At 43.5% G+C, this 20753-nt stretch overlaps 1 protein-coding gene across 1 annotated transcript in view; it reads right to left on the bottom strand.

The window, feature by feature from the left end:
• Positions 1-20753, bottom strand: part of CRYBG3 (crystallin beta-gamma domain containing 3) — a 43457-nt gene that overhangs the window by 8011 nt on the left and 14693 nt on the right. The window contains exons 7-12 of the mRNA XM_054166140.1: positions 19781-19923; positions 17689-17815; positions 16704-16736; positions 10210-10319; positions 9578-9704; positions 1452-1591 (exon numbers count right to left, since the gene is read on the bottom strand). Coding sequence (XP_054022115.1) covers positions 1452-1591; positions 9578-9704; positions 10210-10319; positions 16704-16736; positions 17689-17815; positions 19781-19923 — 680 coding nt within the window. The remainder of the gene's footprint in view (positions 1-1451; positions 1592-9577; positions 9705-10209; positions 10320-16703; positions 16737-17688; positions 17816-19780; positions 19924-20753) is intronic.

Here is a 20753-nt window from a genome sequence, read left to right as displayed (position 1 = left end):
CACTCATGCAAGCCCAGCAGCCTCCACTGTGTTATCTTTCCCACACCAGGCAACTGCATGGGCAAAGTGGCATTCCCCAACAGGACACACTTTAGACTGTAACACCTCCACAGAGGCATAAGGGTTTACACACTCCCACCAGATAAAAGGTCTCACTCAAACTAGCACAGATCCAGGGAATGCCTGTGTGGTGCTGTCAGCTCCAAAGGGCCGCTACTTCCATGGGGCACCTCAAGACAACATCAGTTCAGGATGGAAAGGGCACAGATGTTAGGGACTAGAGCTTATAGTGAACTGGCAAAGCTCTGCAAGGAAGCTTATATTCACTATGGCCCACAGGTAAATTAAACAGCTACTGACTGCTCTTAAGGGAAGGGAGGCTCAATCCTTAACCAATCTTTCAGGAAAACATTTGTGTGAAATTACTGAAACAAAACAGTCCATGGTGCTTGACAGCATTAGCCAAGCTCAGAGAACCAGGGGAGCCCTCAGAAGTGCTAGCAGAGGTATCTGTAGAATGGTTTTGACTTCTAGGTGGCAACAGACTTGATGCATTTGAAAAATTCATTGTAAAAAAAAATCACTCCAGGGATATACTTAAGCTGTCAGCACTCTACACTGATTCCTTGCCCAGTTAGTTCAAAGTTTGTGTCTTTATGCCATCCCCTAGGATCTCTCAAGAAAATTACAGATGTATCTACATGAGAAAGGTAGAGAAAAGATTTACAATAAACAGGAAGTGTCTTGCATTAGAATTAAAGCAGTTTCCAGTCAGTCTCCACTGCAGGACAAGACTCTGCAAGTTATTTCGTGCTGCTGTGGATGTGGAAAACCTGTCTGAGGCAGAATACTTGAGAGTGTATCCAAAAGGTGAAACAGGGAGATGTGGAAAAGAGGAGGTCACTTGTGCAGAAGTGCAGTAGTTTTCACCAAAGACCAAGGGTGTGCATTCACACTCACAGAGGGAGGGAGGTAAACAAGTAACAGAAGCAAATTCCTGTTCAGCTGTCACATCCACCCCAGGCTTTGGCAGCCGATCAGCACACCAAGCTCCACTGAACCACTGCAGTGGTTTAAGTGAAATCACTGCATTTTAGAGCTGGTATTTTACAGTCAGTTAATAGGGGCAGCTTGAGTTTATTCAACCTGTGTTTTTAAGTCAGCAATCAAAACTCATTCCTGGCTTGAACAATGGACTCTAGTGTTCATCACCACACAGGGATAAAAGGACAATTCCTACAGGGACAAACACAGCTTCTGCCCAGAGTTTTTGTTCATTGTGGGTCCTGCTACAAAAAGTAGGTCTAGCATTTAAACAGATTTTAGAACTTTGTCTCAGAGTCAGAATGTGAAACCTATCCTGTGACAAAAGGCAGTAATCAAGAGCAAATGGATGCTCAGTATTAGCTCCTATAATGCAAAACTGACAATAATATTTCTTCCATACTTACAATCCACTTCTAACCCATACAGACTGAGTGTAAAAATGAAGGTCCTCATTCAAAACAGAATTGATGGGTTCAGTGAAGTGCAGCTCTCTGCCCTTGCAGCATTCCAGAGCAAACAGACTGATGGAGGGCTCAGCAAAAACCTGGTGGCAGAAGGAGAAAAAAACAAAGGCACAAAGTTTTACCAGTTATAGGCTACCTTCAGTTCCCAGGCACGATGTACACATTTGCCCTCTTCAGTTTCGTTTCCATATGCCTCTGTATTAGATCATGCTCCCTCAGCAAATGTAACAGCAAGGGGGAAAAAAAGCACACCCACCACCAAAGCACACAGAGCTGAAACAGACTGGCTTTGTCACCAGAATATAGTCCCTCACTGACACAGGCCAGACAAGGTGAGTTACTTTGAAATGCAGAAAGACCTCTGTTTGCATTTGACAAAACCCTTTTTGAGCTCATTTGCATCATCAGGGCCTTGATTCCTTTTCATAGGTCCAGTTCATTAATTTATTGATTTATTTATTATGTATTAACTTATTGTAATGTGTTCTCATTACATCAGTCTTCAGGGGGACCTGCAGTCTGCATCCAAGGCAGTGAGGCAAACCAGAAGCCTCCTGTCCATAGGCTTCAATTAGTAGTGGTTCACTGGAAAAAAATTAGGGATCCACAAATTGGAAAAGGTTAAAAATGTCAGAATAAAAAAAGTTTTCCATGTTTTTAACATTCCTATTTTTCTTCTGACAGTCTTGAACAAATGGCATAATTAGCAGCCTCTTCCAGCTCATGTAGGCTTGGAGCATTTTTCACTTAATGTCCTTTCCCTACAGTTGAGAGCTTGCCTATGAAAGCAAATAAGAAGACTGGCTTGCATGAAAATGTGGTACAGCTGTAAGATCAGCACAAAAGCACAGAGGGAACATGTTTAAGCACACAAAGTTGGTGCCTTAGTACAAGGAACACTTATACAGTTTTCCAGTATTTAAAATTCGAAACCATAAGGGAAGTATTACAACCAAAATCACAAGGACTTGTGATTTATTTCTTGGTGCAGCTGCTACAGTGAGAGGGAATAGGGCCTGAATAACTGCTACGATTAGCAGCCTCTCCGGGGAGGTCACCCTGCTCTTAGGAGATGTTACCCTCAGACAGCGAGCCCAGGAAAAGGCAGGATTTCTTTTGCAGTGAAGGCATGGCCTCAGGTGGAATGAATGAAACAAACCCTTGAATTAAAGTTGACACAGGCACTGAGTAATTAAGAGAACTTAACTTTCATGTTTGGAGAGGCACGTGTATTGTAGTGAAGGGTCTCTGAAGGGCTCAGTGGTGACTCAGGACTTACTCATTTACTGGCACTGAGTCAGTGGACTTGGTATGTAGCCTGTTCAAATTCCGCCTCAGAGAAACTGCTTTTCTCTGCCAGCCAGTGCAGGGACAATGTAAGTTATGCAACACTGCATGGAAAGGGAGTTTGCAGAGACATTTAAAGAGAAGTCTAGGATGATCCATGCAGAGAGATTTGTGAAGCCCACTACACTCCTACCAAACCAATGTCACAAAGAGATTACAACCCGTAGTGTTTTTATGTTGGAATGTCAGTTCTTCCCACCTGCATTCTGCTGCATGGGGTGTGTCTATAAGCTTAGTCTGAAATCCAGACCAGCAGAACTAGTGCAGACAGCTACTTCTTTGGCTGCTTTGCTCAGCAAGGCAGTTATCATTGCACTCAGAGTTCCAGCCTGTCAGCAGGCAGCAGACATTGCATTGATGACATAGACACCCAACTGATCACAAGGACTGATACCATCTTTCCAGAGACCTCAGGAGGACTCCACTGACCATGGCACAGACATGAAGCACAGAAAACACTCTGCTGTGTCAAGCACTGAAGCTCTCATATTTCCATAGCCATATATAGAGCAATGAGCTTTACAGATTACTCACTTTACAGATACCATTTTACACCAACGGCTGGCAGCAGTGACTTGGCCTGGCTTTTTTCTCTGATTTTGTTTTCATAGCTCCATGGAAACTACCAACAGTAAAAAACAAAGTTTTGAAGCTATGTTGTTACACTTACTACAGAGTCATCTTGCTCCCACCCTGCCTTGCAGACTGCTGAGATGCACTTCCACCCATTTTCAGGATGCAGTCATTACTGATAGAGAAGTGGGGAACTGACAGGATCAGCTTTCTTCACAGAGGTCAAATTCTGACAGGCTAGGCAAGAACAGAGCTTTCTGAGAGCATGAGAAAGGGCAATTGGGCAGAGAGTACAAGAGGGGACAGCCTCAGATTGTGGTGTTAATTTAGGTGGACACCAGTCCCCAATTTTGAAAGGTCTGCTAACAATTTATCTATGTTTACCCACAAAATTTATTTACTCATTAATGTAGATATTGGTTTAGAGTAGATGGATAGTATTAGCAGCCAATGAAATTGTATAGAAGGGGTGGATTGTGGTGATTTTAGGCTATGCCTTTAAGATTTAGTTACAGATCCTGAGCAGAAAAGTAGAACAATATAAATAAATCACTATTGGGTGTAAAAAGGAAAACAAAAGATTATTCTAAACAAATTCATTAGGTAAATATCTGGAATAAGAGGAGCTGTACCATAACAGTTCTGCCCTTTTCTCTTCTCTTCTGATCTCTGGCTATTTTGCTTCGCTTGGGAGGGATAACCTGCTTATGGGCTGGCCTTGGCTAAGTCTAACCTCTCTGCTCCTTTCTCTTGTCCCTTTTGTACAGGGAGGCAAGGGAAGGCAGGGAGGGAGAAGCTGGTAGCTTCCCCTGGTCCCTGGCCAGGGGGGTCCTAATTGTAAGTATCTGTATAATATTGTAACTCCTGTGTGTTTTGTATACATTCATTGCATTCCATTGTAGAGTGTGATTGTGCTTGTAAATACAGCTCCATTGTCTTCTAACTGAGTTGGTCTGGCAAAAGTTAATGCTGGGGGCAAACTTCAACCCACCACGGTCATTGCCATGTCTAGGTCAGGATTACCAGAACTTCCTTTCATAGCTATTTCAAGGAAACTTGGTACAGTGCCATCCTTGGGGGCAAGCTTGATACTTGCAGTAATGACAAACCACTACAGAATTACTTAACCTGATTTTTGTGCATAAGGAACTAATTGCCCTTTCTTAAGCCAGCCCCAGTAAATTCTCAAGAAGATTTGCATGTCCTGTTGTCCTGTTTTGTAATGACAAGGCCCAGAGAGAAATCTGAAGAGATTTAATATATTCCAGGGGCCAATGATTAAAGAGGGTTATATTTACACAGTATTTCAAGATAGGAACAGCCTTGTGAACTGTTAAATAGAGTGGCATTCTTTACCTAACAGGTGGGGTAGTCTATGGCTAATACAGGATATGATGCTGTGAAAGTGACACACTGATTTCAGAGATAGGCCATGGAAATCAACACACTAAGAATCTCTTGCACAGTTCAACTCAGCTCATTACCCCTCCATGACCTGCACTTTTTTTTAATGGAGAGAAGCTCTGCACCATAATTTTTTCACAATTCATAACAGAATTTTATACTTTAACAGTTCAGAAAAAGATGCAATGCAAGTCTCAATTGTTTGATATTAAGAAAAGGTAAGTGCCAGATGAGCTTCCTTGCAAATGCCATTTGTTTGCAGTGCAAGGCTTAGGTGCTTGAATATCCCTACTGTACAGATAGAATCATAGAATCAGTAAGGTTGGAAAAGACCTCAGAGATCATCAAGTCCAACCTGTCACCCAACACCTCATGACTAACTAAACCATGGCTTCAAGGGCCACATCCAATCCCTTATTGAACACCTCCAGGGACGGGGACTCCACCACCTCCCTGGGCAGCACATTCCAATGGCCAATCTGTCTTTCTGGGAAGAACTTTCTCCTCACCTCTAGCCTAAGACATGAGGAAGCTAACCAAAGGATGCTACAACTGAAACACAAGTGCAAAAGTGGATTTGCACATATGCTTATAATAAAAACAAGAATAGTTTTAGCTATGGGATAACACAAGGATAATTTTTCATTATGAATTTTGTGTAAAATTATTGCTAATAAAGCCCTTTGGAGAAAGGCTCACTCCACAACATATTTTTCCTTGGACTGTCTTTTGCAAACTTTGATAGGAAAGCCAAGGAAATAAATCAACAGAGCTGGACTAAAGCATGATGTGGCAGTTCAAGCTGGGTGCCTCCTGTTCCTGCCACACAAGCTTCATCTCTAGTGTCCCGAGGGTGCAGCCCAGCAGGTGGACACAGGAAGCTGTGTATTTCATACCCAGAATATCCTGCACCCTATAAATCCAGCTGCAAAGTCTTTCTCTTCCTCTTTCTTCCCTCTCTGCTCCCGTGGGAGATGCTCCCTATCAGGTAACACTGGGGGAATATCTCAAGGCCTCTTAGGCCTGGCTAGGCCTAATGCCAGGAGGAGAAGGGGGAAGCAGTCTCAGCCCTGGCCAGCCTGAGACCAGCCTAGCAGTGGGGAGGGGGAAGAAAGAGCCCTGGGGGTTTTGGTTATACCCTTAGGAGGGGAGAAGGGAAGTGTTGGGAGGCTTTTGGGTGTGCAGTAGGGGACTCTGTATGCTTTGCAGTATTTTGTGTCACTATGCTTGCAGCTCCTGTACAACACTTACTGCTTTTCCATTTAAACTTTCCATCACTTCACAATCCATTTGTGTGATGAGTGTCATTCTTTTGCCCCTCTCAGGGGCAAGAGAGGATCTGCCTGGCCTCAAATCAGGACACATGACTGTAACCCAGGTCTCCATGTTGTGCCCCTGCAGATCTCTTGCAATGCAAAGAGCATTTGCTGGCACCTTAACCAGAGGAGACTCCACAGCTGTATTGCATCATCTTTGGAAAAATCCTTACCCTTCAGTCTTGTCTACCTTCCAATTTACAACTGTCCTTACTGAAGCTACACTTGCCTGGCTATCCCCTTCAGCATGGGAGGGATGCCTGGCTGAGGGAGAGGACTGGATGACAGTAATGCCCAGGGTCCAGTCCCAGCTACACAAAATGACTCACTGCCTGACACCGGGAACAGCGATTAATTTGCGTATTTGGACTTCATTATTTGCCTCACAGGCATGCTGGGGAGATTAGTTAACACCTGCATTTAACTTAGAAAAGATAACCAACACAGAAAAGACAAGAATTATCACAACTGATTACAGCAAGAATAAAGAATGCCTCAGAAGAAGAAAGGGGAAAAAACCCAACTGCTGCACAACCTACGCTATAGATCTCACTTTTGCTTTTAGAAACTGTGAGAGTGGTTTAACTGTAGGGCTGAAGTTAACATTTTAGAAGGAAAGCTAATTACTGCAACTATGCTGGATACTCTTGTCCACATAAGTCACACCAAATATTACAGGGAGCTTGACAATACAACATACCTGAGAAAAGGCAGCACTAAAGATGAACACCCCTGTCGTAAGAACATCTCTTAAGAGTCTCTATCCCAAAAGATTAACCTCTTACATAGAATCTGGCAAACATACATAGAATAAACCAGGTTGGAAGAGACCTTCAAGATCATCGCGTTCAACCCATCAACCAATCCAACACCGCCCAAGCAACTAACCCACGGCACCAAGCACTCTGTCAAGTCTTCTCCTAAAAACCTCAAGTGATGGCGACTCCACCACCTCCCCAGGCAGCCCATTCCAATGTGCAATCACTCTTAAAGCAACAAAGACTGGAAAATGCCCCAATAAGCAATGAAAGCACTATAAATGGCCCAACTGACTTCACTTGCTCCCTTGCCACTAGGTGGGCAGGCCACACTTTCCTATCCATGAGTTCATGGCAGTGCAAAAGGCAGGTCCTTGCTGAGGCAGGCATGGAAACCAGCACTGCTGCAGCAAATGCAGCAACCCTTAATGTGTGCTTGGCTTTTACCCACTTGCAAAATGACTATTACCAACAACACCAGCAAATTTCATCCACTTCCAGTCAACATCTGGGATGCAGAAACCTCACACACTGCAGGAATACATGGCTTTCTCCTCGGTGAGAGTCCTTCCAGCAATTACACTTGCAGCAAATACATCTCACTTAAAGGTGAGCCTGAGACAATGCCCTTTTAAGACTTGATGTTGTGATTAACATTCTCCCTCATGCATGTGAACCATTGTGATACACACCTTAGATCTGAAATTGGGCTGGTATTTAAAGCTGAATAATGGAAGGGGTTCCCAGTGTCACTACTGAACTTAATCAAATTACACAATTCCACTTGGGAATATGCTTGTTGTTGTCTTGAAAGAGCTAACAGAAATATTCTGTAATACAGAGGGCACTGTTCCAGGAACAGTGCATTGCAGACAATGCACAGAATGAGCACACTCACTGCTGCCTGCTCAGCACCACCTCTGTGCTACACAATGCCTCTGAGCACTGCCCTGTGCCATTAGTGCGTACAATGCGTTAGGGGCCCATGAGGGCATTTCTGTTTGTAAAACAGGTGTGGTTCCACAGTGCTCTTTATGCTCTTCAGTGCCTGGATTTTGTGAAATACAAGGGCTCCCATTTGCAAAATGAAAAAAAAAATTAAAAGAAATAAACAAAGAGTGAAGCCACATACAAAGCACAGGAAGATGTGTGTATGCTTCCCACACACAGCCTGCCAAACACACTTCACCCAGGGCTTGGCTCTCAGTAATCGAGGACTGCCAGTAGCTTCCTACTATGCCAGCCTGCACAGTTACTTCCCTGTTAGATTGCAGGCTGCAGGATCTGGATGAGACCCTACCATTTCATGTCAAAACCCCACTGATTTATCAGGGCAGAGTCCAAAAGCCTAACACAAAAAGGAGAGCTTTAGTCTGAAAACCAGGCTCTCGGCAGGTGGGAAGCTGTAACTCCACCGCAGTCACTGAATCAGTGATGAAAAGGCCAGCTCTCAGACAAGTTGTACATGCTTCCCACCATGCCCAGGGCTTTTGGTGTTAGGGGTTTTCTGGGGAGTTGGTGTTTTAGATTTTAATTTTGTTTAGTTTTTTAAAAATCTGTTCACAAATGGGAAAACCCCCATATTTACTACTTGAAGAAAACAACTGACTAATCTTTAAAGTCCAATTTTGTAACAGTTACATTGAAGGGCACAAGTCACAGAGGTTGTGCTCAGCAATCAGGGAAGAAGGAAGAGTTTGAAAGAAATTGGTCAGTGCTACAGAGGATTAGGCAGAGCAGCCACTTGCTCCTCTTTGATGTTCTTGCATAGGAGCATACCAAGACATGGGACAAAGACTCCAGAGGCATATGACCCACGTGCAGGATTACAATAGGATGTACAAAAAGCTGTATCTAGTTTGTACTGGATTGTAGAATGCATTCCTATCCAATCTCCTGGCCATACACAAGGACCTCATACCTGACCTTACTGCTACAATATGTTACTTGATTTCAACTCGTGGACTTGTGACAGCACAACAACGTGCCCTGAAAGTCATGTGCATGTGTAATGAGTACTCGCCCTGGATCTCAGAAGTCATCAAGTGAGAGAGGATGGCTACCTGAGCTTTCGACTCGACTATGTGTCCTAGGTGGCTTGCATGGGTGGCATACAGTACCACCTTCATGACCCATGACTTGAGCTGCCAGCAGCAAGTGAAAATCTTTTTCATATTTCTGTGTGCACATTAAACCCCATTATGGCAAGTACATGTTACCCTGCAATTTCCATTTTTATGTCTTGTGTGTACTTTTCTTTAAGACTGAACCTTGGCTGTAGGCCTAATAAAAGAAACCCCATATGCTTAGCATGACAAAACGCCTCGCTGCATACAAAGCTTGTGGAGATGTATCATAAATAGCAGCCAGAAGAATGCCAACCAATGTAAATCTTCCAAAAGAGAGCAACTCTGGGCCCACAACACCCAACAGCATGCACCTAGAAGTGACCACGTGCATGCATGCATGCAGCCTGGCTTGTTCCTCACCCGAAGAATCAGACACGGCAGGAAAACAAACTTCACTCTTTTCCCTGAGTGGGAGTTTGTGTAGCAAAAGCACTTGCTGCAGACATCTGAGTAGGAAAAGAGTTCCAAAATGTGGTGGTGGGCTTTTTTTTGTTTTGTGGTGTGGTTGTTTTGTTTTGTTTTTTAAACAGAGTCCTTACATATTGAATAGGCTTCAGGGATTTGATTGTAGCAGTTGGGCAGCCACAGGAACTGAGGTTAATGTAGAGGCCTTCTTCCAGCACACAGTGATTGTCAGTGATTTCCCCTTGATAACACAGGAGCCAACTGCAAGAATAATATAAAGACAACAACAAAAGATTAGCTGCTCCAGCTGCTTTTTAACAGTAAGGTGGTTTTTTGGTATTTAGTATTTGCAAAGGAAATAAGGAATAAAAAAATTTCTGTTTGTTCTTCTTAAGCTTAAAAGCAAGGTGACAAAGGCTATGTGACAATGCAACCAGAGCAGCAAAATCAAATCATGTGGTACAGAAACCCCAGTTCCAGAGTTAAACCACATGTGTGCAATGTAGACACTTCTGCTGTACCAAGTGATCAAAATCTGGAACAAATTCTACCTGTGCAAACTTCCCTCAGGGAAAGCAAAATGCATATTACCCAAGCCAGTTACACAACAAGGGTTGCTGAGAAGCACAGCAAGACAAAGAGCCTAAGATGTGATGGAATATGATGGTCATGTGTAATGCACTTTGGGTTGTCTGAAATTAAGTAGTGCTTTAAAAAAACTCAAACATCTTACTTAAAACGCTGGCATGTAATACAACAGACTTACCATCCCCGAAGAACCTTAAATGAACATGGTATGAATGATGTAAAATCAGAAACTTCTGTGGTAAAATCTAGACATGCTCCTTGGAAATGTGTATTACTGAAAGCTCTGAGCTACAAGAACAAAACAAAACAAAAGCAATGACTAGAAGGAAAACAAAGGCATCATTATTAACGTAAACAGAGACAGCTGTAGTCTTAGAGAAGTATCCATTCAGTTCACAAAGATACAACAAACAGAATTAGTTCTCATTTAAGGTATCTTTTACATTTCTACAGCTCCTATATTTTTAGAAAGATCAAGGGTTTTATGATCTCTGGGCTGGGTACAGGATGCTTCCCCGTAATTTTAAGGCAGCGGTATGAAGTGTAAGTTCAAGTATAGCAAGAGAGGGCCTAGAGAAAGAGAGAAGGCTAGGACTGAAGGATGTTATTTTCCATCCAAAGTACCCCTGTACTGCATCTAACTTGCTAGAGCTCAGCAACTCAACATTCAAAACAGGATAGCAAAGCACTGATCAAAAGACACAGGACTACTGTTCGACAAACTGCCTTGAAATTGGTGACCACAGTGATCACAGAACGAGCAGGGCACTGGGCACAGCCTGGTAGACGCACCATGAACTTCTGAAGTTCAGATAAGCTGTTTTTACACGTCATGGTGAAAGAATTTAAGCCATATTCACCTTATCCCACCAGTAAGACGTGACCAATTCACCCTGAAAAAGCAGCAAGGTTGAAGTGATTGCAATAAGAGGGGGAAAAAAAGAAAAAGATAAAAAAAGGAGGATGTAGTTAATGCCCTACAGCAAGGACACCCAGAATTCTGTACCCTTGGGCTGCCACTATGTTACTGAGGTGAATTTCACTTTAAAGCCTAAAAGAGAGGCTGGAAAAGGATGGAACAGGTAACTGTATCAAGAGAACAGCTCATATTCTTTAATGGAAGAAAACCACCACGGCTGTTGCAAGGCCTACTTTCCCCTTCATGCCCCAAATGGGCTTAGCTTCCTGCCTAAGAAATCAAATGCCTTTGCCAGTACAGAGTGAAAAGGCCACATGCAAGTATCTAAGAATCTTTTGGGAAAAGCTCTGTGTTTTTAGATGAAATGAATGTTTCCTGTCAGAAAGACCAAGAAGGGTTTACCCTGGCCTTGCATTCTGTAACTGCAAATTGGAGACCAGCCACAACATAATAAATAAAGTGCAACTGATTTTTCTGTAAATACACTTGCATTGCTATTGCACAAAGCATCAGTTCAGGCTGCAATTACACATCATTTTCTACCAGCTTATCTCCAAACCTAGTTATAAAGGAATAGTATCACAGTATCACTAAGGTTGGAAGAGACCTCGAGGATCATCGAGTCCAACTTGTCTCCACAGACCTCATGACTAGACCATGGCACCAAGTGCCACATCCAGGCTCTTCTTAAACACCTCCAGGGACAGTGACTCCACCACCTCCCTGGGCAGCACATCCCAATGACGAACGACTCGCTTGGTGAAAATCTTTCTCCTCACCTCAAGTCTAAACCTCCCCTGGCACAGCTTGAGACTGTGTCCCCTTGTTCTGGTGCTGGGTGCCTGGGAGAAGAGACCAACCCCTTCCTGGCTACAACCACCTTTCAGGTAGTTGTAGAGGGCAATGAGGTCACCCCTGAGCCTCCTCTTCTCCAGGCTAAGCAACCCCAGCTCCCTCAGCCTCTCCTCACAGGGCTGTGCTCAAGGCCTCTCCCCAGCCTTGTTGCCCTTCTCTGGACACCTTCAAGTGTCTCAATGTCCTTCCTAAACTGAGGGGCCCAGAACTGGACACAGGACTCGAGGTGTGGCCTAACCAATGCAGAGTCCAGGGGCACAATGACTTCCCTGCTCCTGCTGGCCACACTATTCCTGATGCAGGCCAGGATGCCATTGGCCCTCTTGGCCACCTGGGCACACTGCTGGCTCATGTTTAGGCAGATGTCAATCAGCACCCCCAGGTCCCTCTCTGTTTGGCAGCTCTCAGCCACTCTGACCCCAGCCTGTAGCTCTGCATGGGGTTGGTGTGGCCAAAGTGCAGCACCCAGCACTTGGACTTGTTGAATGCCATCCCATTGGACTCTGCCCATCTGTCCAGTCGGTCGAGGTCCCTCTGCAGAGCCTTTCCACCCTCTAACTGACCAACATCTGCTCCTAACTTGGTGTCATCTGCAAACTTGCTGATGACTGACTCAACCCCCTCATCTAGATCATCAATGAAGATGTTAAAGAGGATGGGGCCCAGCACTGATCCCTGGGGGACACCACTGGTGCCTGGCTGCCAGCTGGCTGTGGCACCATTCACCACCACTCTCTGGGCTCAGCCTCCAGCCAGTTCCTAACCCAGCACAGAGTGTTGCTGTCCAAGCCATGAACTGACAGCTTAGACAGCAGTTTGCTGTGGGGGACAGTGTCAAAGGCCTTGCTGAAGTCCAGGTAGACCACATCCACAGGCCTCCCCATGTCCACTATACATACATATCCATACACTGTCTTTCTTTCACAGGCCAGATGTTACAGAAGGCTTTTAACAAGTTCCGTGAGCCAGTTTTATACAGCATGTATCTCACAATCAGTGATGGTACTTGACAAAAGCTGGGGTGAAGTACTGCTTCCCCCACGAAAATACTGCAGAGCTGCAACTGGTCTCAAGCTACAGCTTTGTCAGGGTTTGACATTTCTATATGAGGTTTCAGTTCCTAAAAAGTCAAGAGGCAGCACAGCAATTATCTCTGCTTCCTAAATAATTTGTACAACTCGCTTGTTTTGAAAGAGGCTTTGTTCTTTCTGGGCAGAATTAAGTTTTACTTGAAATAAAGAGAAGGGCTTTTCAGAGCTGGTGATTTCAGACATTCTCACAATAAATGGACTTTATCAGAGAGGAGAGTCTGGGGAGTTAGAGAGATTAGAGAAAATTTAGTTGCTTTTTAGCTTCCAACAAGCAACTAAAAGCAGAAGTGGAAAAAAAGACACACTCTTGCAGACAGCAAAAATGGTTTTCTTAGCTCACTTGTGTTTTTAAAGGTAAGAGAACCATCAAAACACCAGGCTCAAACACTAGGATGCTTAAGGACTTGCCAGATCATATGCACCATTCTTTGAAGTTCCAAACAAAGAGATTGTTGCATACATGGAAACTTATTTTACTGTGACAAATGGGAAATTGTCTCCATTCAAAAGACAGTCCTCTACTTATCCCAAGTGATTAAATGTCTTCCTGTACAAACTTACTCACAGGAGTCAGCCTCTGGCTTTGGGGCAGAAAACTATTGAATTCAGGATTGGGATACATCAGCACAGTACTTTTATGAACTAAAGCGTGGTCTTAGCATCCATTCTGCAGGTTTAAGTAAGTTGTAACTAACTTCTATTAGAGAAACACACAAGGCAAAGCACAGTCTCACACACATCAGTATTAGACTGAACATGAGCCTGCAGTGTGCCCAGGCAGCCAAGAGGGCCAATGGCATCCTGGCCTGCATCAGGAACAGTGTGGCCAGCAGGAGCAGGGAGGTCATTCTGCCCCTGTACACTGCACTGGTTAGGCCACACCTCGAGTCCTGTGTCCAGTTCTGGGCCCCTCAGTTTAGGAAGGAGGTTGACTTGCTGGAACGAGTCCAGAGAAGAGCAACGAAGTTGGTGAGGGGTTTGGAACATAAGCCCTGTGAGGAGAGGCTGAGGGAGCTGGGGTTGCTTAGCCTGGAGAAGAGGAGACTCAGGGGTGACCTTATTACTCTCTACAACTACCTGAAGGGAGGTTGTAGACAGACAGATGTTGGTCTCTTCTCCCAGGCAAGCAGTACCAGAACAAGAGGACACAGTCTCAGGCTGTGCCAGGGGAGGTTCAGGCTAGATGTTAGGAAAAAGTTCTATACAGAGAGAGTGATTGCCCATTGGAATGGGCTGCCTGGGGAGGTGGTGGAGTCGCCATCATTGGAGATGTTCAGGGGGAGACTTGATGGGGTGCTTGGTGCCATGGGTTAGTTGTTTAGGTGGTGTTGGATTGGTTGATGGGTTGGACACGATGATCTTGAAGGTCTCTTCCAACCTGGTTTATTCTATGTATTCTAAACAGTAGCTGTGCACACAAACACCTTTTTTCTTATTGGAAACAGACTGAGAAGCACAGTTGATTGAAACTTCTGAGATTTGAATCGATCTTTAAGGTTTATCAAACTGGATTAAAAGCTCTAAAAATAGTTTTGGGGAGATTCTGAAAAAACAAGAGTTGGAGAGAAAACCGTCTTCAACTTTGCTGATCCAACTGGCTTCCTCCAAAGTCAGCTATTCTATCTGGTATCATTTACCAAGGCCTTACTGTGAGTGTACTTGCAAGTCTTTGAATTTGGCTGCAAACCGCCATGTGAATAGGTCTGGCAGGAAATCAGTGTTTAAGACTAAAATAATACACCAATTATGGCTTCAGACAGGAAACATTTCCTGCAGTCCTGGGTTAATCATAAAATTGTAGAACAAGAATACTTGGAGAAAAAGAAGGGTGTGGCCAACCTGCTCAGCAACACAATGTGTGCGTTTCCCACGCGCTCACGGCGATTATACTCATCCAAACAAGAGCAAAATTGTGTCCAGATGACAAAAGAAGACTTAGGTTTTCTAAAACAGAACCATTAAGCATTTCCAGTTTCTCTAGTTTGAAAAAAAAAAATGTCATGGTTCCTGAAATCAAGTTTTCCAAATTTGCTTAATTAAAACCATGCCACAGAGGAAGCAATGTAACTGCTGAAACTATCACCCATGCTAGCAGCACACTCCAGGACAGAAAAGAGAAATCAAGCAACTAATCCAGGAAAGGAGGAGAGCCCTTCCTGAGGGTAGGAAGGCTCTGCAAAGAGATCTGGACAGACTGGATTGATGGGCCAAGGTTAGTCGCGTGAGGTTTAACAAAGCCAAGTGACAGATGCTGCACTTGGGTCACAACCACCCCGTGCAATGCTACAGGCTTGAGGCAGAGTGGCTGGAAAGCTGCCAGGCAGAAAAGGACCTGGGGTATTGGTTGACAGCCATCTGAACATGAGCCAGCAGTGTGTTCAGATGGCCAAAAAGATCAACTGCATCCTGGCCTGTATCAGGAATAGTGTGACCAGCAAGAGTGGTGAAGCGATTGTGCCCCGGTACTTGGCACTGGTGAGGCTGCACCTTGAATACTGCCTTCAGTTTTGGGCCCCTTGCTACAGGAAAGACAGTGAGGTGCTGGAGCATGTCCAGAGATGGACAAAGCAGCTGGTGAAGGGAACAAGTCATATGAGGAGTGGCTGTGGGAACTGGGATTGTTTAGTCTGGAGAAGAGAAGGCTGAGTGGAGACTTCAGGGCTCTCTGCAACTATCTGAAAGGAGGTTGTAGTGTCAGTCAGTCAGTCTCTTCTCCTTAATACCAGGTGACATGATGTGAGGAATGGCCTGAAATTGTGCTGAGGGAGACTGGATTCTTTCCTGAAAGAGTGGTCAGGCATTGGAATAGGTTACTCAGTGAGGTTGTAGAGTCACCATCCCTGAAGGTGTTAAGAGACATGTGGAGATGGGACATGGTTTAATGGCCATGGTGGTGGCAGGCTGATGGTTGGACTTGATGTTCGAGGATCTTCCAACCAGAATAATTTTATAGTTCTATGACAGAACATTGTGGAAGACACAGACCATGCTTGGTGATTAGAACAACACTTAGAGCAGGTTCTTGTTTTAGAAAGACATCATGAAGGCACATTAACAAGGTAATGACCATAAGACTAAAATCCTGAACTAACTCTGAAAGTCAATTATAGGGACCACTTCCTTTCTGTAATTTCTTCCCAAGTCAGACACACCTTCCAGGGAAACTGTCAGAATGTGTTGTAGAATATATTTGTCACAGCTTTATCATAACCAGGATGTGTTCAGTTAAGGTCACATGTCACTGTGAGGAAAATGGAAGCACAGAGCAAGTGGTGCCTGCTCATTAACATGCTTGAGAGACCATGGAAAGCAGAGCTACCAGCACACAAGGCTGAAAATTCCAATTTATCCTGTTGATCCCTCTGCAGTTTCCAGAGTGCAGCTCTGCAGTTTATACCTTCTTCTTCAGCTCAAATTTGAGCAAGACAGTGACAAACCAGATACAATGCAGACTAATGAAGAGAAAATAAGGCATAAGAGGAGGGATGAATGCATGTGCTAGCAAGTTTCCAGAAATATGAAGAAGAGGAAAAAAAGTAGTTCTAGAGATGCAAAGTTATTCAAATGCTACTGAACCGCTCAGATTTTTGAGTAGGAGGGTATGACCTCAAATAAAGCCAACAAAAAGCAGAACATTAGCAAACTTAACCTGTATACATCAAGTAGTTACCTCCATCAGTGGTCTGCTTTAGGAAGTGATAATACTCAGATATCACTGGAAGTACCAAAGCAAGAAATTAAAGATTACCTGCATTTAAATATTACATGTGGTGTAGTGCTAGAGACTATTACATAATGTCAACGTACCAGATGTGGAGGCTCATTCATTCCAAGTGGTTCCTGGAACAATATAAAAACAGACATGCATGTGAACTGATAAAATTATTTACACTTATTTTACTAGAAGACATTTCTAGTCCCAGAAATTTGCTAATTACCAATTCAAGAGTAGAAGAAAATGCACTTTGCAGGCTCTTGGCACGATTCTCTTTCCCAGCCTCTGGCATTAGCTGTCTGCAAGCTCACAACCACCTGCCTGACTCTTCACTCCCTTTCACAGAGAGAACTTGCATCAGGATTAATTAACTCATGTAACATGGAGCAGAGTCCATGGAAGTGTCTCTGCATTGATTTTTGAGTCTATTTCTTGAAAAAAGCCATAAACAAAACCAGCAGAAGACTGTGACACCTCTTTTATCATGTGCTCTTCAAAATAACATGAAATGAGGCTTTCCTGTTTTCAGTGCAGTTGTATCATTTATTATACACTTACTAGTGAGAATTGCCTCTGTTTTGCATTAAAGTTTTGACCTATTTGGGCAAGTTACACTATCTTTAATAATAGATCAAATAGATTTCCTATCTCTTTTTACTATACGTATTATAAATATTTTAGCATAAAAAATAAGGAAAAAAGACATCAGGCCTCTATTACACAACAACAATATGGGCCAGATAAATTCTCAAGCATTTTTATATCCATCATAAATTAGGCATTACACATTACTATGTTTTAAGGCAAATGAATCTTTCCAGGCTAGGTTGTTCTTTCCGTGAATTCAGTCTAGCACAGGGAAGCTCTCATGAAGCTTCCCTGACAATTTTCTGACTAGAGAGAAAGTGTCCACTTTGGTGTCCTTTCTGAAGAGACTCTCTGTGTCATTCAGAGGGTCTTTAAATAGTTTCCAATACATAGACAAATTGATTTAACAGCACAGCCCCCATTACAACATTACTGTATGCTCTGAACTCCAGAGGTCTCATTTCGTTCAAGCTAGTCCTGGTAACTCACCAACTTAACAGGTCGAACTGACAGGATGATTTTACTGGATCCTCCCCAGTCAAAGAAACATTTATATTTTCCTTTCTCCAATATGTATTGTTCTCCACAGAAATATTTCTGCTGATATGCAACCCACCTGGAGAACAACACCAAAGTTAAACTGGAAACATCACATTTGTCTGCGTCATTTGACGAAAACACTTCAACAGAACGATTTACTTTGGAGTCTTCTTGGTAAGTCCACCTGAGAATGTAACATTAAACCCAGTGGGAGGAAGGCAAGTCTCACATTTGATTTTCTGCTTTTGCTTTGGCAAAACACACAACAGTGGGTGTCTGCCTTTCTATCAAATATATGTTCAGCAGGAGATGGTATCTTCCTCAGAAGCCCAGAGGAAAGACACATAACTGACAGGTTCTGAAAGCTCTCTCAGCTGAGCCTTTATTTGTTCAGCCCCCCACCAGAGGGGGTTTTCTTTCAACTTTGTCAGTTGGATGTAAGAAAAATGTTGCAGGAAGAAACAGAAATACACGAGGAAGCCTTGGTATTGGGAGATAAAGTAAAAGCTTGCAACAGTTGGCAGTTCAAGTTTCTTTCATCCTGCTTTCCCTGTTGTGATTTAAGAAGGAAAAACTTCCAACCAGTGAGACTGAAGGTCCCTCTAGTCCTGCACAAGCTCTGTATCAGTGGCAAAAAGAGATGGAGGCTGGCTAGAGAGATGTCACCAACTTAACTGCTTTTGGTGGTCCATTCCTCTCTCTATCATCCAGCACCTGAGGCTATTATACTAGGGATATCAGAGGGTACCTCCCTTCCTAGTCATTTTAGCACCTGTTTATGAATCTGTTGTGAATTTGTCTAATGCTTTTTTAAACCTCCTGGTGATGTCTGCTACCACAGCCTCCTTTAGGAGCAAGTTTCAGTAATTCATTGCCTCTAGTACAATAAAAAAGCTTTTTGCTCCCCACCTCTAGTCTGTTTTAAAGAAATCTTAGATAGTTCTGTAAAGCACCCTCCAATGATTGCCAGGCAGGGTTCTGCAAACACTGCTGCATGAAGCTTGTTTACCATCTCCAGAATTTTGCATTCACACCCCACCTCAGCCATCTCTTTTTAAGCTGAGTCCCAGCCTTTCATCCTTCTGCCTCATCCTCATGAGACACTAATATCCAGTCCCTGAGTTCCAATCTCACACTATAGCTATGCATCCTAAGTTTGAAGCTTTTTCAGTCTCACTCAACAGCTGATAATCCCTATCATCATCATCATCATCACCATGAGGGTAGGTATGACAATGTTAATACTGCACTTTCAAAATGAAGACAGAAAAGTGAAGACAGAAATTTCCACTCATGACTCCATAATGGTTTCCCCCCTACATTTTAAGTTCTATCATGTGATATCATTCTTTATGCACAGTATCACCCCCTTGGCTCTGTGGTATTTGCTGTATCAGAGCTGTTATTTCATGCCAAGCATTCTAGTTCCCCCACACTTTTTTTAAGCTTCTAGAATGTTAAAGGTTTGTTCTTGCTCCATCAGTTTACCATCAACACATGATGCAGGCAGTCTTTTTTACCTTCCTTATTTATTGTAATTGTGCTGTTTATTCTCCTCTGGGACTTCACTATGCACAGCAAAAGTTAGCCAAGTCTACTCTGTCCATGTCTTCTACATCTGTTGGCTTAACCTCCTGTTTTCAGTTGAAATAGTTCCCTAAAGAACTTTTGGTGCCAGACCCCTGACTTTACTACAAATAAGGCACAGCTCATCCTTTTTTAATAGAACTAAAATCCCTTTTCTGTGTTACTTTGCTGCTGTATTATGAAACTGCAGTCCCTGTGACCTCTGGTGGGACAGCACAAGTTTTCTCTAGCAGCAAGGATGTCCAGATCCAAATCAAGGTGCTGGCATGGGGTTTAGAGAAAGCCTAAGATTTTTTTTCTCTTCCATTTACCAAGGAAACTGAAATAAACACTGTTCTCCCCCAGACGTTTACCATCTGCACCACGTGAAATACAGTCTCTCAAGAGATGTACTCAAACCCAACTGTGCACAAAAATACTTCATATTTCCATCCATATACTTCAGTAGACTTACACTCCACTTCTCACAAGAACTGAGCTCGTCTCTGAGCCAAATCCAGCTTGCTCCAAGTCAGGGATTTCTTCATTGATGATGTCTAACGCTTTCCCATCTTCATCATCAGACTCAAAAAGCGTCACTGATGATTCAATGAAATCCTAAGAGACAGCATAGGACTCAGATGACTCTGTGTCACAGCTGAGCCAGGATTCACAACATAAAACATCTTGGAAAAGAGCTGTGGCCTGAAATAAAACTTTACAAAGCAGTGAATGGACTTAGGTCATTTCTGTGGGTATAGTTTGGTATTGAAGTGCTTTGCTGGAAGCCTGGTTTTCACTGAGAACCACCACCACCTGATGCTCCTTAGTATCATCTTTCCTCTAATGAGGATGACTGAGAGTGCAAAGATGCCTGTGTGGGAAAGAGAAGGGTTAGGGATTTACCACCAAACTTCCCACACCTTCAGAAGTGACTACTTCAAGCAGTCTCATGACTACAGTCTTTTACTTCAAGTTCTCCTTTCTAATCCAAGCAGCGAGAGTTGGGGCTGTTCAGCCTGGAAAAAAAAAGGCTCCAGGAAGTCTTTATAGTGGCCTTCCAGTACCTGAAGAAGGCCTACATGAAAGCCAGGAAGGGACTTTTTTAGAAGGGCTTGTTGGCATAGGACAAGAGGGAATGGACTGAAGCTTACCGAGAGTAGATTTGGACTTTACCCAACCCAAACCAGTCTATGATCCTGTGATCCCTTCCCAGTGACATGGCAGTAATCATGGAGAAGAGAAGATGGGGCAGGATCACCAGGTTTGTAGTTTCTGGATACATCCATTGTATAACTAATCACTCTAGCTACAAAATAAATCCCACATGACACTGTCCTGTTCTTTCTTAGAGAGGCATGTGACATTGCTTTCTGCTTTCAGCCAGCACAGTTAGTTACACAGCTCCAAATTAATTGAATTTGAGGTTCAAATCTGTAACTTTTTAA

This window comes from Dryobates pubescens, chromosome 12 (genome assembly GCF_014839835.1).
Source record: "Dryobates pubescens isolate bDryPub1 chromosome 12, bDryPub1.pri, whole genome shotgun sequence".
Taxonomy (NCBI): Eukaryota; Metazoa; Chordata; class Aves; order Piciformes; family Picidae; genus Dryobates; species Dryobates pubescens.
Note: the sequence above shows the minus strand (reverse complement) of the source record. Positions and strands in the feature narration are given on the sequence as shown.